This window comes from Mya arenaria, chromosome 14 (genome assembly GCF_026914265.1).
Source record: "Mya arenaria isolate MELC-2E11 chromosome 14, ASM2691426v1".
NCBI lineage: Eukaryota > Metazoa > Mollusca > Bivalvia > Myida > Myidae > Mya > Mya arenaria.
In genome coordinates this window covers 37,951,083-37,976,233 of record NC_069135.1, presented here as the reverse complement: position 1 = coordinate 37,976,233, position 25,151 = coordinate 37,951,083, and the positions used below count along the sequence as shown (strand labels likewise).

Sequence of the window (25,151 nt, the reverse complement as noted above, 5' to 3'; positions counted from 1 at the left end):
ATTTGAATAAATCAAAATGGTGGTGTTCTGTAAGTTATAAATGCCAACGTATATATTGATGCAAAAACGAGCTTGATAAAGCGTTTATTCGCCTCTCTTTTAATGAGTTTACAAAACGCGAATAGCATAATAAAAATAATACGTTTCTATGCTTGTTAATAGGTAATATATATATATACACGAAAATTGAACTTTCTACATTCATCAAATAAAATATGTATAATATTATTATTTCACATAGTTTGTGGGATATAAATTGTCCCAAATATGATCAAATAAAAGTATTCACAAGGTGCTTTTTGGATTCCTATCATATAACTTATAGCCAGCGGTCTAAACAAAACAATTATATATGACAAAACTGTAATATACTTTGCAACAATAAGAAAGATCCCAGTTCGATAGTACCAAATCAAACATTGTTTTTAGTTTTAATTTAACTTGATAACAAGAAGTGTGTCTTTTATTCCACCAACAATCAGAGAGGAAGTGCTGCTGCTGAACAATAAATCATACGGACTGTACAGTCCGTTTTCTTCCCTTGCCAGAGTGGCCAACTTCTTCTCCCCGTCTTTGTCAACCTGCAGCACTGTGTCGGAGTCATAGCAGCAGACGAACACGTGTCCAGCAGGTGTCACGTGTACTCCAGTAGGGTACCTCATGTCAGGGTCAGTGAGTAAGGCCAGCTTGTTACCGTTGTTGTCTAGGGTAATCAGTTGATGTTTACTGCTGTTTATGATGTAGATTGTTTTCCCGTCGTTACTGATGGCACATTTCTGCACCGTGAATTCCCCAGACGTGTCCTCGTACAGCATCTTCACCTTCTGTCCTGACATCGTGTAGACGTACAGGGCGGTACAGGAGGAGATGTAAAGCTTGCCACCATGATGTGCTGCGGCATAACACACATGGGTGAAGCTTAACTTCCTCGTAGTTACGAGTTTCCCTTTCGTAGCATTAATGAAATAAAGTTCACTTTCAACACAAACGGCCACTTCATTTCCGTCAATGTGGCACACGTCCCATGGCTTCCCCGGGACATCACAGTGGTCGAGCACCCTGTACTCCTTGTCCAGTAGCTTCACTTTACAATTGTCATAGTCTACTATGACAAACTCTCCACTAGGCAATTCACATACGCCTCTGATATCACATCGATATTTGTCATCACTCATCTTCACGTTGTACTCCTTGTACTCTGCAACACTGAAGACGTGGTTTGAATCGGAAAGGGGATCTTCTCGCTGTTTGGTCATAACAGTTTGTTCTTTATTCGTTCCAAACGTCTTTACTGCAGATAAAAGTTCTTCTATAAGGTTATTGGCTTGAAATGTTACATTGTAACACGCAATGACTGATATGCCACGAAGTTGATCGTTTGCTTGTGACATCATATCCTGGCTCTTTCTGTACGCAATATATGATTTTGACTCGCTTGATTTTGCTTTGGTTTGAAAAGCGGCAATCATGTTTTGCAGTTCGATAGTCTTTTTATCACAAGTTTCGATATCTTTCTTTATATTATTTTCAAGTTTAGCTATCATTCCGTCCAAGTCCTGTAAAGTTGCCTTCTCAATCTTATCAAGAATTTCGTTGATCGTTTTACGTATGGTTTTAATTTCATCAGAAATGGCTGTCCGCGTCTTTTTCAGAGATGTCGTATTTTTTATTCTTGCTTCTTTCATCAGCCCGAATTGCTTTTCAAGTTCAGCTATCTTCTTTGGAATTTGTTGAAACTCAATATTTCTCTGAATACCTTTTGCTACATCTGGAATGGGATGGATTTTGGAGCATTGTCTGAAACAAAGAAGTTGTGAAACAATTGTTATCAGATCTGCTTAAATTGAATGTGACCTTGCTTATGTCGGACAATGTTATAGAAAATGATTAAACATTTGACGCAATTTAGATTGATGCAAAAATGATTTTCTTTTAGTTTGTAATGCATTATTATGGTTTATTAATTTGACTTGATTGATCAAAACCGAAAAAAAGACTTGTGTACAGTTTCAGTGATTTTTTTTTAAACTGGGTAATTGTTGCCACGTAGCCATTAATTGAATCACCATTAGCATGTTCAGAAACTAATATTTTTGTAAAATGTACACAATCATAAGCCTTTTTAATTTTATCATGAAAAGTCAAATAAGTTAAAAATAATAATTTATAAAAATAATAAAATATTTTGCATTAACTTATGTTGTGCGCCTTTAAGTTGACATTTTCTTCCTTCAAACCTGTGGTCCACGGCGACACACGGATAACAGCAAAGGCGCATAATATAGGTTGACGCGAACAATGCATGCTAATGTTTAACTCAATTTTTATTTAAACGATCAAAACCAAAAAAGGCATATGATGTGTATACGGATAAAAAATATTAATGATATTTTGTACTTTTTTATCTGGGGAATTTGTGGCCACGTAGCAATAATTGAAAAATGTCATATACATACATTGTAGTTGATATCTTTTTATATATTCACAAATCGAAAGCTTTGTTTTGTTTAAAATTCAAATGAGTTAAACTTTATAATCAATAAAATATAAAAATAGTTTGCATTAACCTATGTTGTGCACCTTTAAATTGCCATATTTTTAACATACCTGTGGTCCACGGCGACGCACACATGACAGCACAGCCGGTCATGGTCACCACATACCAGCTTCAGTGCCTCCCCGGGATGCTTCCCACATCTCTCCAAGTCGTCCACCACCCCTGGGGCTGCCTCCCATTTATTCACGTCCTTCCGTCCGAGTACCGCGTGCTTCTGATATAATCCGTTATGTTTTGAAACGCAGTTTTGGCAGTAATATTTTGTGCATTGAGTACAATAATGGTGAGCTTCGGTGTTAAATCCGTTCTCTTCACACGGAGAGCAGGCAAAGTCATGGATGAAGTCACAACCCCTCTGAATGGATGATTCAAATTTAGAAGTCATTTTTAGCCTTGATTGTAAAAATGACTCGCAAACTATCAGACAGTCATTTTCTGTTTATTTTGTAACTAGGAAGTAAATTGTTTTGTACTCCGCTGATACGAAGAAAACAATAGATCGATCAATTTCAATCTGATATATAACACGATATCTTAAAGTTAAGCACTGTTAAATAAAAATCCTCTTTTTTCAGATCTAAGTATATTTTTAAACATGCAGAAGATGTATTCCCGTATCTACTTTAAAAGAAATTAAATACAGTCAGTTGGCAAGCATTCTTACACTCGGAGCGCGTAAAATAGGTATATCCCGAGCTTACCACAAACTGCCGAATAGTCACGGTGGCATTTCCGTTGCTCAGTCGTTACAACTCGTCCTTCTCCGGCAAGCTTCAATTCAGTTGGATAATTGTCGAGGTGTTCCGATTGATAGTTTTATCGAAAACTACCTCGGATGTATATGGGCGGTAAACCTTTGTCAGAAATCTTTATATTTAACTATGTTCGAGTAGATAGCGTAATAATTTTAATCCGGCAGTAAACCTTGATGAAACTACTCTTGGGAGTCTTAATCATTTATGCAATAAAACTCTTCAGTGGCACTCAATTAAAATTTAGTAATACAAAATACAAGTAAAAACTGTACAATCTTTTAATACTATTATTTAAAATTCAACGAACTAATTCTACTGATGTATTGGCATACATCCGAGGTTGTTTTCGATGCACAATGGCCGAGGTGTTCCGCGGTGAGCTTGCCGGGAATGGCTGTGAAATTGGGGTCACACGACACTAAATAAATTTTATATGTATGTATTATATCGTGAATTGGCCGATTTGCACGACAAATTCTAATTTATCACGACCCAAAACATCAAATGTTTCGGATTGCTCTTGTGATTTAATCATTAACAACACTTATATTCCAAACAACCGAGTAACCACATGTACATCAAGTTACCTCGTGTACATCAAATAACCTTATGTGTACCAAGTTATATTATGTAAATCAAGTATCATGATCTACACCAAGTAACCTTAAATACACCAAGTATCCTCATGTACACAAAGTTACCTCATGCACACCAAGTAACCTTATGAACACCAAGTAACCTAATGTACACAAAGTAACCTTCTGTACACAAAGTAACCTCATGTACACAAAGTAACCTCATGTTAACCAAGTAACCTCATGAACACCAAGCAACCTTCTGTACACCAAGTAACCTCATGTAAACAAAGTAACCTCATGTTCACCAAGTAACCTCAGGTACACCGAGTAACCTCAGGTAACCCAATTAACCTCTGGTACACCAAGTAACCTCGTGTACAGGAAGTAACCTCATGTACACCAAGTAGCCTCACGTACACCAAGACACCTCATGTGTACCACTTTAAGTAACCTCATATTAACCTCATGTACACCACGTAACATCATGTACACCAAGTAACCTCAGAAGTATTATCATGTACACCAAGTAACTTCAGGTACACCAAGTAGCCTCAGGGACACCAAGTAACCTCATGTGCACCACGTAACCACAGGTACACCAAGTAACCTCATATGTACTAAGTAACCTCATGTGTGCAAAGTAACCCTAAAAATGTCTAGTTTTTGGTCCCACTCGAAAAATTTAGCTTGAACATTTGTTTTCATATAAATAAGCATTGACAAATAGGCAAACTAATATCAGTGTCAGATGTCGTTTAATTTAATGATATTTTATTGCATTAATACTAAATAATCAATGTAACATAAACAGGTTTCATATAACATTCAAAACAAATGATTTATTATCAATGATGCAAATGGATTTGACCGCGAGTTATGCGGCCCTTTCTGATGTTATTCAATTCAAATGAAAAGACCAGGTTGTTATTTCAGAACATAGTTATGTAAAATAAATCTTTTTTATTTGAATGATCCCAAGACTGATTTATAACAATGGAGAAACCTTTCGTCATATAAAATATATCAATTATAAATAAAAAGTAAAAAAGCAACACGTCCCTTGATCTACGCTGACATTTCTGTTTCTTCACATTTTTGTTTTTGTTTATATTTCCATTAGCAATCATAGAATTATACATCCGGTTTTTATCAAAGTTCTGTATAGGGGCATTCTATTCAAAAATGTGTTCATTTTGAAAACTTGTCTATCTGGTCATGTATTGGTCATTTTCACGTCGTACATTTGTATATTGCAAGTCAAGACTGCATAAAAAGAGGAGTAATAGAAAACATGTTGCTCAGTAATGCTTTACACCGAAACGCCCTGATTCGAATATTCAAAACTATTTAACGAATGGAGAGACTAACGAGGCTAAAGATAATGAACATGAATTGTTTTAAGATGAACATCTGGTATGTGAATGTCGTGGCTGTGATCGTGGCCGGATATAAGCGTCATATTAAATATTTCACTAGTAACAAAATGCTGTCACATGCAAATTGTAATGTGAAAATGAAATAAACTTTATCGTAGCAAAATGGTCGAGTTTCTAAAGACTCTGTTGAAAAAACAACAACACCATCGCTAGTTCATTGGTTGTACTAGTGTTGAACCAGCATTACACAACCTCTTTTGTTTGATAACTTTTCTTCAGTTATGAATGTCTTCATGTTTAACGTCAAGCTTACACTAAACCAGGAATGTTTGTATTGACCTCTATTGCTAATGTTTCAGTTTAGTTCTTAGAGCGTTTAATATGTTTCTTTACTAAAAAAATATTTGCATTATGGTTTATACACGGACAGAGTTGCTTATACCCCTTCAGTAAATGAACAATAGTAATCCAACTAAGACTGTCGATTCGATACGCTATAAGTACGTGCTAATCTAACCGAGATTTCGATGGTATTCGTAAGATAAAAGTCATAATCCAACTTCGACTGCCGATGTTATACGTGAGATGAAAGTCAAAATCCAACTGCGACTGCCGATGTTATACATGAGTTGAAAGCCATAATCCGATTGAGACTGACGATGTTATACATGATATGAAAGCCATAATCCAACTGAGGCTGCCGATGTTATAGATGAGATGAAAGCCATAATCCAACTGAGGCTGCCGATGCTATACATGAGTTGAAAGCCATAATCCAACTGAGGCTGCCGATGTTATAGATGAGATGAAAGTCATCATCCAACTGAGACTGCCGATGTTATACATGAGATGAAAGCCATAATCCAACTGAGGCTGCCGATGTTATAGATGAGATGAAAGTCATTATCCAACTGAGACTGCCGATGTTATACATGAGATGAAAGCCATAATCCAACTGAGACTGCCGATGTTATACATGAGATGAAAGCCATAATCCAACTGAGGCTGCCGATGTTATACATGATATGAAAGTCATAATCCAACTGAGACTGCCGATGTCATAGATATGATGAAAGCCATAATCCAACTGAGGCTGCCGATGTTATACATGAGATGAAAGTCATCATCCGATCGAGACTGCCGATGTTATACATGAGTTGAAAGCCATAATCCAACTGAGGTTGCCGATGTTATACATGATATGAAAGCCATAATCCAACTTCGACTGCCGATGTTATACGTGAGATGAAAGTCAAAATCCAACTGCGACTGCCGATGTTATACATGAGTTGAAAGCCATAATCCGATTGAGACTGACGATGTTATACATGATATGAAAGCCATAATCCAACTGAGGCTGCCGATGTTATAGATGAGATGAAAGCCATAATCCAACTGAGGCTGCCGATGCTATACATGAGTTGAAAGCCATAATCCAACTGAGGCTGCCGATGTTATAGATGAGATGAAAGTCATCATCCAACTGAGACTGCCGATGTTATACATGAGATGAAAGCCATAATCCAACTGAGACTGCCGATGTTATACATGAGATGAAAGCCATAATCCAACTGAGGCTGCCGATGTTATACATGATATGAAAGTCATAATCCAACTGAGACTGCCGATGTCATAGATATGATGAAAGCCATAATCCAACTGAGGCTGCCGATGTTATACATGAGATGAAAGTCATCATCCGATCGAGACTGCCGATGTTATACATGAGTTGAAAGCCATAATCCAACTGAGGTTGCCGATGTTATACATGATATGAAAGCCATAATCCAACTGAGACTGCCGATGTTATACATGAGATGAAAGCCATAATCCAACTGAGACTGCCGATGTTATACATGAGTTGAAAGCCATAATCCAACTGAGACTGCCGATGTTATACATGAGATGAAAGTCATCATCCGACTGAGACTGCCGATGTTATACATGAGATGAAAGTCATCATCCAACTGAGACTGCCGATGTTATACATGAATTGAAAGCCATAATCCAACTGAGACTGCCGATGTTATACATGAGATGAAAGCCATAATCCAACTGAGGCTGCCGATGTTATACATGAGATGAAAGCCATAATCCAACTGAGACTGCCGATGTTATACATGAGATGAAAGCCATAATCCAACTGAGGCTGCCGATGTTATACATGAGATGAAAGCCATAATCCAACTGAGACTGCCGATGTTATACATGATATGAAAGCCATAATCCAACTGAGACTGCCGATGTTATACATGAGTTGAAAGCCATCATCCAACTGAGACTGACGATGTTATAGATGAGATGAAAGCCATCATCCAACTGAGACTGCCGATGTTATACATGAGATGAAAGCCATAATCCAACTGAGACTGCCGATGTTATACATGAGTTGAAAGCCATCATCCAACTGAGACTGCCGATGTTATACATGAGATGAAAGCCATAATCAAACTGAGACTGCCGATGTTATAGATGAGATGAAAGCCATAATCCAACTGAGACTGCCGATGTTATACATGAGTTGAAAGCCATAATCCAACTGAGACTGCCGATGTTATACATGAGTTGAAAGCCATCATCCAACTGAGACTGCCGATGTTATAGATGAGATGAAAGCCATAATCCAACGGAGGCTGCCGATGTTATACATGAGTTGAAATCCATAATCCAACTGAGACTGCCGATGTTATAGATGAGATGAAAGCCATAATCCAACTGAGGCTGCCGATGTTATACATGAGATGAAAGCCATAATCCGACTGAGACTGCCGATGTTATACATGAGATGAAAGTCATCATCCGACTGAGACTGCCGATGTTATACATGAGATGAAAGTCATCATCCAACTGAGACTGCCGATGTTATAGATGAGATGAAAGCCATAATCCAACTGAGGCTGCCGATCTTATACATGAGTTGAAAGCCATAATCCAACTGAGGCTGCCGATGTTATACATGAGTTGAAAGCCATAAACCAACTGAGACTGCCGATGTAATACATGAGATGAAAGTCATTATCCGACTGAGGCTGCCGATGTTATACATGAGATGAAAGTCATCATCAGACTGAGATTGCCGATGTTATACATGAGATGAAAGTCATCATCCGACTGAGACTGCCGATGTTATACATGAGATGAAAGTCATCATCCGACTGAGGCTGCCGATGTTATACATGAGTTGAAAGTCATCATCCGACTGAGACTGCCGATGTTATACATGATATGAAAGCCATAATCCAATTGAGGCTGCCGATGTTACACATGACATGAAAGTCATCAACCGACTGAGGCTGCCGATGTTATACATGATATGAAAGCCATGATCCAACTGAGGCTGCCGATGTTACACACGAGTTGAAAGTCATCATCCGACTGAGACTGCCGATGTTATAGATGAGATGAAAGCCATAATCCAACTGAGGCTGCCGATGTTATACATGAGGTGAAAGTCATCATCCGATTGAGACTGCCGATGTTATACATGATATGAAAGTCATAATCCAACTGAGACTGCCGATGTTATACATGAGATGAAAGCCATAATCCAACTGAGGCTGCCGATGTTATACATGAGATGAAAGTCATAATCCGACTGAGACTGCCGATGTTATACATGAGATGAAAGCCATAATCCAACTGAGGCTGCCGATGTTATACATGAGATGAAAGTCATCATCCGACTGAGACTGCCGATGTTATACATGAGTTGAAAGCCATAATCCAACTGAGGCTGCCAATGTTATAGATGAGATGAAAGTCTTAATCCAACTGAAACTGCCGATGTTATACATGAGATGAAAGTCATCATCCGATTGAGACTGCCGATGTTATACATGAGATGAAAGTCATCATCCGACTGAGACTGCCGATGTTATACATGAGATGAAAGCCATAATCCAACTGAGGCTGCCGATGTTATACATGATATGAAAGTCATAATTTCACTGAGGCTGCCGATGTTATACATGATATGAAAGTCATCATCCGATTGAGACTGCCGATGTAATACATGATATGAAAGTCATCATCCGATTGAGACTGCCGATGTTATACATGAGATGAAAGTCATAATCCAACTGAGGCTGCCGATGTTATAGATGAGTTGAAAGCCATAATTCAACTGAGGCTGCCGATGTTATAGATGATATGAAAGCCATAATTCAACTGAGGCTGCCGATGTTATACATGATATGAAAGTCATAATTCAACTGAGGCTGCCGATGTTATACTTGATATGAAAGTCATCATCCGATTGAGACTGCCGATGTTATACATGAGATGAAAGTCATCATCCGACTGAGACTGCCGATGTTATACATGAGTTGAAAGCCATAATCCAACTGAGGCTGCCGATGTTATACATGAGATGAAAGTTATAATCCAACTGAGGCTGCCGATGTTATACATGAGATGAAAGCCATAATCCAACTGAGGCTGCCGATGTTATACATGAGTTGAAAGCCAATCCAACTGAGGCTGCCGATGTTATACATGAGTTGAAAGTTATAATCCAACTGAGGCTGCCGATGTTATACATGAGATGAAAGCCATAATCCAACTGAGACTGTCGATGTTATACATGAGTTGAAAGTCATCATCCGATTGAGACTGCCGATGTTATACATGATATGAAAGCCATAATCCAACTGAGGCTGCCGATGTTATACATGAGTTGAAAGACATAATCCAACTGAGGCTGCCGATGTTATACATGAGTTGAAAGCCATAATCCAACTGAGGCTGCCGATGTTATACATGAGTTGAAAGCCATAATCCAACTGAGGCTGCCGATGTTATACATGAGTTGAAAGCCATAATCCAACTGAGGCTGCCGATGTTATACATGAGATGAAAGCCATAATCCAACTGAGGCTGCCGATGTTATACATACGATGAAAGTCATCATCCGACTGAGACTGCCGATGTTATACATGAAATGAAAGTCATCATCCGACTGAGACTGCCGATGTTATAGATGAGATGAAAGCCATAATTCAACTGAGGCTGCCGATGTTACACATGAGTTGAAAGTCATCATCCAACTGAGACTGCCGATGTTATACATGAGTTGAAAGCCATAATCCAACTGAGACTGCCGATGTTATACATGAGATGAAAGTCATCATCCGACTGAGACTGCCGATGTTATAGATGAGATGAAAGCCATTATTCAACTGAGGCTGCCGATGTTATACATGAGATGAAAGGCATCATCCGACTGAGACTGCCGATGTTATAGATGAGATGAAAGCCATAATCCAACTGAGACTGCCGATGTTATACATGCGATGAAAGTCATCATCCGACTGAGACTGCCGATGTTATACATGAAATGAAAGTCATCATCCGACTGAGACTGCCGATGTAATAGATGAGATGAAAGCCATAATTCAACTGAGGCTGCCGATGTTATACATGAGTTGAAAGCCATAATCCGATTATGACTGCCGATGTTATACATGAAATGAAAGTCATCATCCGATTGAGACTGCCGATGTCATACATGATATGAAAGTCATCATCCAACTGAGGCTGCCGATGTTATACATGAGATGAAAGTCATCACCCGATTGAGACTGCCGATGTTATACATGATATGAAAGCCATAATCCAACTGAGGCTGCCGATGTTATACATGAGATGAAAGGCATAATCCAACTGAGACTGCCGATGTTATACATGCGATGAAAGTCATCATCCGACTGAGACTGCCGATGTTATACATGAGTTGAAAGTCATCATCCGACTGAGACTGCCGATGTTATACATTAGATGAAAGCCATAATCCAACTGAGGCTGCCGATGTTATACATGAGATGAAAGTCATCATCCGACTGAGATTGCCGATGTTATACATGATATGAAAGTCATCATCCGACTGAGACTGCCGATGTTATACATAAGATGAAAGTCATCATTCAACTGAGGCTGCCGATGTTATACATGCGATGAAAGTCATCATTCGACTGAGACTACCGATGTTATACATGAGATGAAATCCATAATCCAACTGAGACTGCCGATGTTATACATGAGATGAAAGTCATCATCCGACTGAGGCTGCCGATGTTATACATGAGATGAAAGTCATCATCCGACTGAGACTGCCGATGTTATACATGAGATGAAAGTCATCATCCAACTGAGGCTGCCGATGTTATACATGAGAAGAAAGTCATCATCCGACTGAGACTGCCGATGATATACATGAGATGAAAGTCATTCCCAAACTGAGACTGCCGGTGCTATACGTTGGATGAAAGTGATCATCCGACTGAGACTGCCGATGTTATACATGAGGTGAAAGTCATCTTCCGACTGAGACTGCCGATGCTATACATGAGATGAAAGGCATCATCCGACTGAGACTGCCGATGTTATAGATGAGATGAAAGCCATAATCCAACTGAGACCGCCGATGTTATACATGAGATGAAAGGCATCATCCGACTGAGACTGCCGATGTTATAGATGAGATGAAAGCCATAATCCAACTGAGACCGCCGATGTTATACATGCGATGAAAGTCATCATCCGACTGAGACTGCCGATGTTATACATGAAATGAAAGTCATCATCCGACTGAGGCTGCCGATGTTATACATGCGATGAAAGTCATCATCCGACTGAGACTGCCGATGTTATACATGAAATGAAAGTCATCATCCGACTGAGACTGCCGATGTTATACATGAGATGAAAGGCATCATCCGACTGAGACTGCCGATGTTTAACATGAGATGAAAGTCATCATCCGACTGAGACTGCCGATGTTATACATGAGATGAAAGTCATCATCCGACTGAGACTGCCGATGTTATACATGAGATGAAAGTCATTACCAAACTGAGATTACCGGTGCTATACGTTGGATGAAAGTCATCATCCGACTGAGACTGCCGATGTTATACATGCGATGAAAGTCATCATCCGACTGAGACTGCCGATGTTATACATGAGAAGAAAGTCATCATCCGACTGAGACTGCCGATGTTATACATGAGATGAAAGTCATCATCCAACTGAGACTGCCGATGTCATACATGCGATGAAAGTCATCATCCGACTGAGGCTGCCGATGTTATACATGAGATGGAAGTCATCATCCGACTGAGACTGCCGATGTTATACATGAGATGAAAGCCATAATCCAACTGAGGCTGCCGATGTCATAGATGAGATGAAACACATCATCCGACTGAGACTGCCGATGTTATACATGAGATGAAACACATCATCCAACTGAGGCTGCCGATGTTATACATGAGATGAAACACATCATCCAACTGAGGCTGCCGATGTCATAGATGAGATGAAACACATCATCCAACTGAGGCTGCCGATGTTATACATGAGATGAAACACATCATCCGACTGAGACTGCCGATGTTATACATGAGATGAAAGTCATTACCAAACTGAGACTGCCGGTGCTATACGTTGGATGAAAGTCATAATCTTACAAAGACTGTTATATTGTGATGTGATGATGTATTTGAATCAATTCGGTAAATGCACGTAATACTTAAACTGAATCAAATCAAATCAACCTGCTTGTTTTCTGTAAATATTAAGCGCCAACATATTATTGAGCACAAGATCTAGTCGTGATAAAGAATCAACTGTTTGTTTGTATAATCGCTTAATCGGTTCTTTTGTTTAAGGTTTTACAAATAGGAGACAAATTAAAACCATACCAGGCTTCTGTATAATAATCTGTCATTACGACAGGTATGCTGAACGTTAACAAAGCCGTCAATTAGTCCACTATATAAATTGGATCATTGCCTCTTCATAAATTGATCGCTTAATGTATAGAGTGTCTTATTTCATATTAAATGAAATTCCTTTAACAAAGTCTATTTATGCGATACTTTTCAACTATATCACATTAACTTTTGCATCCAGTCTAAGCATACTTATGTAACCAAACTGCCCAACAATAAGGAAGATCTGTTGGATAGTTGAAACGAAGGCAGAACGTGTTAGTTTAAAGTATTAAAGTATTTGATTACAAGAAGTATGTTTTTGTATCCGCCGACAATCAGAGAGAAAGTGCGGCTGCTGATGTATATATCACTCGATCCTAAGACTCCGCATGGCTTGTTGTTGTTTATTCAGATACCATGTTAAGGGTCCCGGGGCAGTGACAAACTCTGCGGAAATGATATTTTTATGGATTATTTTATTTTTATTATTTTATCATTGGCGTTTTATTAACATGCATAAAGTAATTCAAATGGACTATAAAATATATACATTATTATAATATTATATTCAATATTAAAGATGTAAAAATTCCACACCTATGTCAAGGTCGCCAACCATTTCTTCACACTTCTTCAACTCCTCTTCCATGTCGCCATATTTCACCGCTGTTGGAACTGAGTATATGACGAAATAGCGACGGAAACGTCATCGTTACATTGCCTTATTTATTGTTCTTTTTTTAAAGCAATTTCCCATATTTTCGCTTGAAATTTATTTTATTAACGGAAATCAAGCAAAAGACAAAATGTCAACAAACAGTCGCTACGTGTAATATATTGCGCTAACTGTATACCTTTGTGTATGTTTTTCTCATTTTTAACTAGTATACTAGTCTTTTTATCAACCCTTGTTTGTTTATGTATGTTTCTGTATATTATCATACGATTGGTTTGTACAATTGAATGATTATACAATTTGCTTTACTAGTTTTCATGATTCACCTAACGTCACGTTTGACATCATGTGACGTTTATTTGGCTGACATGCGTCGTATTTTGCTTTTAAAACTAGTGTCAAGTACGTTATTTGTATTAAAATTAGTTTCACTAAAATCTTACTGTGCTGTTGTTTTTTGCATGCCGACTTGACGTAGAATTGATAATTAAGTCATAAATAATTCATAAACTCTTTGACTCTGTAGCACTGTATTCGTCTGTTTTTCTATGATCAATCAATTGAATGTCATTTGCTATTCGGCAATGGTCATTTTCCGTGACGCCGAGAAATGTAAAGAGCAAGGGAAAACACCCAACATGACTAGACTACACCAAATTGATCTTTCGTTCCTCGGATTTACAGCTCCTATATTTTTGAAAAGTAAAATAAATAAATCTTTTTTTGTGCGCCCGCTCCTATATTTTAATTGCTAGCAAGATTTTTTCTTGATTTTTTAAGGCTGAAGAAATAATCAATTATACTTGTTCATCACTAGTTTAAGTGTATTTGTAAAGGGAAGTAACCGATGAGTGATGTTTTATACTGAATATCGATCGGTTGAGCATTGGTTCCAAAAAAACAATCAAAGTTTCGGCTTCCGTTATAAACACTGGCTCGGTTTTTGGAAATTTAATCATTTTTTTTTACAATAAATGTATTTTGACTATGATGGAAGTCATTGTCCATCGTCTTATGCATTCAATATTAATTGAATAAATAATTACGCAGTAAAACGTGTATCTGGCACCGGTAGCTATAAATATTGCGTTATTAGTGTTTTTTCTTGGTTGTACATCGAAATGAACAATGACTCAATTAAGTATTATTTGATTCAAGTCAAAATACAAGTGAATACAGAATTTTACCTTATGACGTCGATGCTGAAAAAGACAGGCTCATGGTTCATTGTTTGGTCCGAATTGATGTATCAAAGTCATGTTTGACCAAATTCTGATAAAACAACAGTTTCAAACAAATATATTTTCACTAATTGGGATATAACTACGGATAGACCAAAAAATAGGTAAGACTTACGCAAGTTTATCACCTTAATTTTTATTTTATTTTACAGCATAATCAGAGATTTTTGAAACATCTCACTGACCATAAAAGTACTCTGAACATACGCTCGTACTAAGCAAATGCCCTTGCATTTACTGTGATATTCAAAACGAAATTAAGTCAAGAAATCTGGCGGACTTTAATTTCATTTTATTAAATTTATTCTCGTCGATAATCCTTTGAGCGTTTTGACTTTGATTTGTATTAGACTGAAGTTTTTTGCCACATTGAGAAACCTAACTTTTTACAGCAATAAAGAACATATTATACCTTTACAACTTGTACTATTCAGCATATGGTTAACAATATATAAATACATCCAATAATAATTATCATCAATTCATCATCAATATTTAACTAATAGTCCGTTTTGCAATATTATGAAATCCTAAAAGAAGCCTTACTATTAAATGAAATCTGAAAAGACTCAGTCAGTAGTATAGATACGAAAAGATAAGAAAATGGTTTATTATAGTGACATGTGTAATGGACAATATACATAATATCATGCAATATAGAAAAAGTATTTTACACCCGGCCCAGTGGACCTATAAGTCACCTTACAACATAAATGGTAATAATTATAGCAAGGTCAATTCATACACATTATTACAAAACAATAATGGCAGATAATACACATTAAATAAACATGGTAATATATGTTGTTAGCGAGAAATATGCAAATAATTTGGTTTTAAGAAAACAACAAACTTCTTCTTAGTGGATACGCCTTAGTTACAAATTTGGCAATCTTTCTGGGATGTGAATGCATAAGTGAACATAATTTATCAGATAATGGTAGGCTAACATCGTTTAACACATCAGTGGTACTAAGTAAACTATTTCTAATGTTTGTATCTGTATCGCATTGTAAAAGGAAATAAATTTCACTTTCAACTTAGTTACTGTTGCAAAGTCTACATAGTCTATTTTCGGGGGGTTCACCAACAAAGCGTCCAGTTTCGATTCGTATTGGTAAAATTCCGAAACGGAATTGGCACAACAGAGGGCGTCCATATTTTGGTATGTTCAGTAATAAATAGTCTTCCTTTTTAAACGTGGATTTAAACTGTCTGTAAGTGCATAGGTTTTTCACATTCTGCACGTCATTTGTCCACTGTTCACTGTATAAGTCTAATAAGTTCATTTACATTTGAGAGCTCAACACAAGATCTTACATAAAAATGTTGCTCAAGATTTAGATTGATTAATATAGATTTAACATCACTAGACCAGTAATTATTACATCTATTATAATCGTACTTAAACACTTTCTTTGTTAGCCTTTCATTGTCCATTAGTAATAGTCTGTTCCAAAAACGTAATATTGACAGTTTACGTTTAAACACACTGGGAACCCAGCAAGAGTTTCCGTATAAAGCTAACAGTGGCAGAAATCGATGTACTCCGAATAAGTATCTTAGAGCACGATGACTGACATTGTCAATACCTTGGAAAGACTTGTATCCCCAGGTTGCTGCACCATATTCAAGAATAGGAGATACACAACAATTAAAAAGTTTCTCATACGTATTAAAACCAATATCTTTGTGGCTAAGGATTTTGTTAATTTAACCGCCTAGTGCATGTCCAGCCCCTTTCGATAATGCATCGCAGTTCAACACAACGTTGTTTTTCTCGTCAAATTTACCTCCAGGTATTTGTAATGGTCCGCGGTTTCTATAACATTACTACCAACTTTGAACACGTGTTCACTGCGTTTCGATCGCCCTTGACGAAAATGTACACACCTCGATTTGTTAGTGTTGATGAGTTCTCGCCATTTATTGCACCTTGTGTGAATGACGTTCAGCATAGCCTGTAAATTGTCCACAGTGTCTGATATCAAGACGGTGTCGTCCACATACAGAAGTATCGAGATGTTGTCTGTACCGATGCTCACACCAAGGCCTACATCTTTTAACTCCTGTACAAGATCATTTGCGAATATTGCCCAGAGGGTTGGCGACAGAGTGCAGCCCTGTTTTAAACCGGAAGTACACTCAAACCAATCTTTAGTGACGTTGTTTGCGAGTCCACTGTTGTTAATACGCACACACGCAGATGAGCTTGCATAAATGTTCTTTATAGACTGGTATACTTTCCCATCACTATTGTGAAGCAACAATTTATATAGAAGCAACTTCCGGTCCACATAATCGAAACACTTCTTAAGGTCAATGAAAGCAGTGTGTACGTTCCTGTTGTTGCGAATAATACTGTTAAGTGGAAATATGTGGTCCTCGCACGATCTACCCTTCCGAAACCCGTTTTGTTCATCAGCCAAAAGGTCATTAGATTCTAAAAATGAAGACACATACTTATTTAAGAATGATGTGTACAGTTTGTTTATGCATGATAACAGGATAGTTCCTCTATAATGAAGTGGTACTCTTTTGTCGGTGCTTGGGTCTTTCAGTATGGGGCAAATAATAGCTTTGCGCCAAATCGATGGTATAATACTACAATCAAATATTAACTGAAACAATTTCTGTATAACGGCAATAACAGCTGGGAATTTAAGAACATCGGATGGGATTCTGTCATAACCCGGGTCTGACTCATTTTTAGCACTCATAATGATGTTTGTTATCTCTTCTATAGAAACATTTTTATTCAAAATAACATTTGGTGCGTAAAGAGGGTCAAAATTTCTGTGTTCAAGTATTATGATTTAAACATTGTCTATAATGCTCTCCATCAAAAGAACCCGTATCATCACAGTTATAAATTTTCTCAAAGTCTGATTTCCACCTATTTAACACCGTTTGTTCATTTTTGCAGACATTTCCGTCGTTATCGACTATTTCGACTGGTATGAAATTATCTTTTTTTTTGGCCCTAAGCGTTTTATCTTTTGCCAGAATTCATTTAGATTTGAAGTTGAGATCTCGTCGATTTCAATAGCTTGAGCGCGCCTATATGCTCCTTCCGTCTGGCGTAACAGTTATTGCGAGTGTTTTTATACTCATTATGCAATCTCTGTCTATTGCAGTTGTTTCTGTCACATCTTAAAAAATCATTTTCCTTCCTACACTATATAACTATGCTTTGAACTTTTTAACTTATTTTTCGGTAACGATAGAGGTACATTATAGTTATTCTATGCCTTTTGAACATTTCAGTAATCCTATGATTTAATGGAGTCAGACTTCTATATGTCTTGGTCCTTTACAAACAATTGTAGATATCCTGCCCATTTTTGTGTCAAATTCACCGCGAGTGTTCCTCCTCCGCCGCCCCCGTTTTAAAGATATCTGTCAACAAAAACTTAAAACCAAGCTCTATATGTCCTCAATTTGGGTGAGAAAGTTCAGTAGCCATTTACCAGGTATATAAAAGGCCAATCCTATTAAAACATTTTTTTACTATTAAAACTCTACATTTACCCTATTTTTCCCTCCATTTTATATCGAACTGCTCCCTCTTTTCTCCAACATTTTTCACAGTAATGCTCCTACGTTTCCATTATATGAAAATGTTGCTTTATGGTTGTTTCAGTGTATCTGCAAACATCCCCTTAAACCAGTTTTGAGAGAATACAGTCTAGAAGTCGACAAGAGGAAAGAAACATTACCATGGTAACATAACAGGATTTCCCTTATCAACTTAATACATACAAATACTTTAAACGTATAAAATTAAACAAAAAAATCGCATTGATAAATTCATTTTTGTATTTGAGTGCAATACAAAGTTAAATGTTATGGCTGTGAAAATTGATTGATTTTAGAATGAATGGAATGCATTTTATTGTAATTCCTAGATAACACAATCATGTTAACCCGAATAATATCAATCATTTGCATTAAATGAAATAAGTGAACTTTACTAACAATAATTACAATGACCTTGTAAACACCTTTAAAGTTTCTGTCTAAAATAATGATTTAAACTTAATATGGAAGAAAGAATATCAATATTACACATTGTGTTTTCTGATTCGGTACCCGCATATTTATCCCTGCAGGTATACGCACAAGGAACGGCATATATGTTCGTCGGATTTAAATGCTTTTTTAAAGAAAAATGGAGTATTTTTTTTTATATAAAAAGTACTTTATATATATATAGCTATGAAATAAAAGCAATATTATGTAAGTCATTTGATCATTGGGAGTTCAACACTTCTGATTGCTGGCATAAAGATATAACATTATACTTGACTCAAACAGCTCTAAGTGATACAACCCAGAAGATCAACAAAATATTCCCTACGTAACATTATAACCCAATATTTGTACCTCAACTTCCATTCCTCAAATCAACTGCCTTTCGGCAAATTTTGCGTTCATCAATCGATGAATGCAACATCTTCGGATATGTTCGAATCGTAATTCATCGCATGCAAACTATTGATATTGTTATTTTTTGTACAACAGGTCCCGTTAAATATAAATCAACATTTTAAAAGGTGCTTAGTGATAAAATTTAAAACGTTTTGCTGCCAAAAGAGTTTCAATTTTACGTTTAAGAGTGATTTCAAGTGGTTGATCTTTTCCCGCGTTATTGTGACGTCATTTGAAAAAAATGTTTCCGGTAACAGTCGGGTCATCCTATTTACAAAATGGGCAATAAAGGATTACTGAAAAGTAATCCGAAATGAAATAAAGTATTTTTTAACGTTTCTTGAATAAAATAATTAACTATTGGTGTAAATATAAGGAATGAATGCGGGTGGATGTCATTATCGGGGATATGAACGCAATTGGGCTGGTCAAAGTACAAGTGTAGTCCTTCGCTCTCCACACACTTAGACCAGCCCAATTGCGTGCATATCACGATAATGACATCAACCCCGCAATTCATTCCTTATTTGATGACATAGTTTTAAATCCAGTGTTAAAACCATTGTTTGAAATCAATTGTTTGGAATTAAATAGATGGTGTTTTGTGCAGAATTACCTGAATCAGTTACATGAGTTACATGAGAGGTGTTTGGTTCACAAATTAGACAGTAATCTGATAAGTAAGTGGATGTTTGACTATTGACAGTAACCTGATAACACCTCTGGTTTTGGTAACTGGATGTTTGACTACTGACAGTAACCTGATTACATCTCTGGTCTTAGTAAGTGGATGTTTGACTATTGACAGTAACCTTATAACACCTCCAGTCTTGGTAAGTGGATGTTTGACTAATGACAATAACCTGATAACACCACCAGTCTTGGTAAGTGGATGTTTGACTATTGACATTAACCTTATAACACCTCCGGTCTTGGTAAGTGGATGTTTGACCTTTTACATTAACCTCATAACACCTCCAGTCTAGGTAATTAGATGTTTGACTACTGACAGTAACCTGATAACACCTCCGGTCTTGGTAAGTGGATGTTTGACTATTGACAGTAACCTGATTACACCTCCTGTCTTGGTAAGTGGATGTTTGACTAATGACAGTTACCGAAAACACCTCCAGTTTTGGTAAGTGGTTTTTTAAACTATTGACAGTAAGCTGATAACACCTCCGGTCTTGGTAAGTGGATGTTTGACAATTGACAGTAACCCGATAACACATCTAGTCTTGGTAAGTGGATGTTTGACTTTTGACATTAACCTTACAATGCCTCCGGTCTTGGTAAGTGGATGTTTGACTATTTACATTAACCTCATAACACCTCCAATCTTTGTAAGTTGTTGTTTGACTATTGACAGTAACCTGAAAACACCTCCAAATATTGACAATAACCAGATAACACCTACATTCATTGTAAGTGGTTGTTTGACTATTGACAGTAATCTGATAACACCTCCAGTTTTGGTAGGTGGTTGTTTGACTTTTGAAAGTATCCTGATAACAGCTCCGGTCTTGGTAAGTGGTTGTTTATCTATTGACAGTAACCTGATAACACCTCCGGTCTTGGTAAGTGGTTGCTTGACTATTGACAGTAACCTGATAACACATCCGGTCTTGGTAAGTGGTTGTTTGACTATTGACAGTAACCTTATAAGACGTCCAGTTTCGGTAAGTGGTTGCTTGACTATTGTCAGTATCCTGATAACACATCAAGTCTTGGTAAGTGGATGTTTGACTATTGAATGTGTCCTGATAACACCTTTAGTCTTGGTAAGTGGATGTTTGACTATTGAATGTGTCCTGATAACACCTCCGGTCTTGGTAAGTGGATGTTTGACTATTGGCAGTGTCCTGATAACACCTTTAGTCTTGGTAAGTGGATGTTTGACTATTGGCAGTGTCCTGATAACACCTTTAGACTTGGTAAGTGGATGTTTGACTATTGACAGTAACCTTATAACACCTCCAGTCTTGTTAAGTGAATGTTTGACTAATGACAGTAACCTAATATTACCTCCAGTCTTGGTAAGTAGTTGTTAACTATTGAAAGTAACCTGATAACATCTCCAGTTTCGGTCAGTGGTTGTTTGACTATTGACAATAACCTGGTAACATTTACACTCACTATATTGCAAAAATATCTGGCATAATCATTCATCAATGGTGAATAATAACTTTTCAGTAAACAGTCTTTTATCACAACCTTCTTAATATGTATATTTTCAGATCATTTATTAAAAACAAAGGCATCACGGACGTGAGAACATCGTTTGCTGACGTAAAAAGTGAAATACTCATGACCATTGCAAATCTTAGTTATAGTCTTGAGGACGAGGAAGACAATACCTCAACGTCAATGCATGTGACTTGATATTATACTTTGTAAATTCTGTTGAAATGATAGACCACTTTTGCTAGTATTTGAGTGGAATTAAAGTGCTAATGAAAGTTTCTAGGCAGTATTTGAAAAAAGGGACCACTTATATTACTCTTTTTAAGTAGATTTGAAGGGCTAGTCAAATTATCTAGTTAATGTCAGATATTCCAATACATACATAGGCATTTAACTTATTGTGCTCGTGAAATAATATTGGTTCAAAGATACTTCTGGTTGGTGAAGATTTAGAAACATTTATGGGCATTACATAATCATTCTGTTGTTGTGCGAAATATTTTTTATCTTTTTATTTAATATTTATTTACATGAGAAAATCTTTTTTTAGTACTTTTATGGTAGTTTAGGTTTACTGAAACCATGGGTTGAAATAATTAGTTCCAATAATTGTTCATTTCTATTTAAAGTTTAAATTTTAATACGTTTAAATTTTAAACGTATTAAAATTTAAATCCACATCAGCAGACATTATATTTAGGTATCAATGGTGGTAAAATATGTCAATTGTGGACGCCAGGTGACCGCATATTTTGGACGCCTGGTGACCGTATGTTTTTGACGCCAGGTTACCGCATATTTTCGACGCTAAGTGACCGCATATTTGGAACGTCAGGTGACCCCATATTTTGGACGCCAGGTGACCGCATATTTGGGACGCTAGGTGACCTCATATTTGGGACGCCAGGTGACCCCATATTTGGGACGCCAGGTGACCCCATATTTGGGACGCCAGGTGACCCCATATTTGGGCGCCAGGTGACCCCATATTTGGGACGCCAGGTGACCCCATATTTGGGACGCCAGGTGACCCCATATTTTGGACGCCAGGTGACCCCATATTTGGGACGCCAGTTGACCCCATATTTGGGACGCCAGGTGACCGCATGTTTTGGACGTCAGGTGAACCTATGTTTTGACGCCAGGTGACCGCATGTTTTTGACATCAGGTGAACCCATGTTTTGACGTCAGGTGACCGCATGTTTTTGACGTCAGGTGACCGCATATTTTCGACGCCTGGTGACCGTATGTTTTTGACGCCAGGTGACCGCATATTTTCGACGCTAAGTGACCGCATATTTGGAACGTCAGGTGACCCCATATTTTGAACGCCAGGTAACCGCATATTTGGGACGCTAGGTGACCGCATATTTGGGACGCCAGGTGACCCCATATTTTGGACGCCAGGTGACCCCATATTTGGGACGCCAGGTGACCCCATATTTGGGACGCCAGGTGACCCCATATTTGGGACGCCAGGTGACCGCATATTTGGGACGCCAGGTGACCCCATATTTGGGACGCCAGGTGACCGCATGTTTTGGACGTCAGATGAACCCATGTTTTGACGCCAGGTGACCGCATGTTTTTGACGTCAGGTGACCGCATATTTTCGACGCCTGGTGACCGTATGTTTTTGACGCCAGGTGACCGCATATTTTCGACGCTAAGTGACCGCATATTTGGAACGTCAGGTGACCCCATATTTTGAACGCCAGGTAACCGCATATTTGGGACGCTAGGTGACCGCATATTTGGGACGCCAGGTGACCCCATATTTTGGACGCCAGGTGACCCCATATTTGGGACGCCAGGTGACCCCATATTTGGGACGCCAGGTGACCCCATATTTGGGACGCCAGGTGACCGCATGTTTTGGACGTCAGGTGAACCTATGTTTTGACGCCAGGTGACCGCATGTTTTTGACGTCAGGTGAACCCATATTTTGGACGCCAGGTGACCGCATATTATTTAGGTATTATTTGAAAGGAAGTGATTAGTAGATAAAGAATCATATATGAGCATTGTAACAAAAGTAGTATTACAACTAAACTTTTTCGAAGTTTTTTCCATTAAATAATTGCAACATTGGCCAACTTCTGTACGATTTAAGTTGAAATAAAGAAGACAAACAAAGTTATTTCATGCCCAATGTATTTTCAGAAATGTGTAGTAATTTTATTTACAGCAAGCAGTACACTTTCTAATGATACAAAAAATATATTTTAACACTTAGTGTCATCACAGTACAACACTTCCAGTATTGACATGATACAATCATTATTATGAATCTGGTACCATGAACTTTATGTACAAACAGAGTACTATTGGGACAGTTTATTCAAAAAATATGTTCATATTAAAAGCTGCGATTTCTGTCTGTTTAGTGCAAGCTACATGTTGTTCATTTGTATATTGATAGTTAAGACTGAATAAAATGTGGAGTTACAGAAAGAATGTTTCTCAGTACCATTTTACACCAAAACACACTGATATCAATAAATATACTGTGTAATCCAATGTTAGATGTACAGGTGTCCCTAGACAAGTGAAAATGACTGTGTTGGTAGTTCTGAATATATTTGTTCACACATAGTGAACATGGATATGGGGATTTATCGATGGTAGAGGCGCAATTTATGTGTTAGAAACTTACTAACGCATATGTGGTTGAGCTATTCATTTTGAGTCACCTATAAAAAAAACGACCATTGTTATATTAATCGGTACATTGGATGTGCTCTCTTAGAATTGTTCTTAGCATAAACACTCCATTATTTAAAAATGAATGATCCATCGTCAGTAATGAAACTTTTTCATTTTTAACGATAATATTATTCTAAGCATTTAATGATTGTCAATGTAAATGTTTCAGTTATCTCACATTTTGCGAGTATTTTTTTTTAACAAAAACACTTGCGTTATGGTTCATATGTGGACTGAGATGCCGTTTCAGTGTATCAGCAGCTTGCGGATGTAGCTGTCAATTTTGGGATGAGGGTCTCGTACCGATTCTGTCTATGTATCATGTGAGATGTAAGTCTCAATCAAACTGGTCTATCAAGATTAAACGTGGGATGTTAGTATCAAATTTACTGAGACTGTCAATAATGCACGTGAGATGTCTTAATATCACCGAAACTGCTGATGTTAAACACGTGATGCAAAACTCAAATTAACCGAGACAGTCGATCTAACACGTGGGATGTTAAAATTGAGAGGAAAGTCTCAACTAATTGAGATTGTCAATGAACAAGTGGGATGTAAGTACCAATCAAACCGACCTGTCAATGTTAAACATGGGAGGTAAGTCTCAAATTAATTGAGACTTTCGATGTATCTCTAGGGATTTTAGTCTCAATCAAACCGGCCTGACAATGTTAAACGTAGGAGGTAAGTCTCAAATTAACCGAGACTGTCGATGTAACACGAGGGATGGAAGTCTCAATCAAACCAGTCTGACAATGTTAAACGTGGGAGGTAAGTCTCGAACTAACCGAGACTGTCGATTTAACACGCGAGATGTAAGTCTCAATCATACAGGTCGTTGAATGTTAAACATGGGGTGTTAATCTCAAAATAACCGAGACAGTAGATGTAACACGTGAGATGTAAGTCTCAATGAAACCGGTTTGTCAA

At 37.5% G+C, this 25,151-nt stretch overlaps 1 protein-coding gene across 1 annotated transcript; it reads right to left on the bottom strand.

Moving 5' to 3' along the window:
- Nucleotides 1-152: 152 nt before the first annotated feature.
- LOC128217135 (uncharacterized) lies at nucleotides 153-2,973 on the bottom strand. Its single transcript, XM_052924048.1, has 2 exons — nucleotides 2,608-2,973; nucleotides 153-1,797 (listed from the first exon to the last, which is right to left on the bottom strand). Exons 1-2 carry the CDS (start codon nucleotides 2,940-2,942, stop codon nucleotides 432-434), a joined length of 1,701 nt encoding a protein of 566 aa, XP_052780008.1. The 5' UTR covers nucleotides 2,943-2,973; the 3' UTR covers nucleotides 153-431.
- Nucleotides 2,974-25,151: the final 22,178 nt, after the last annotated feature.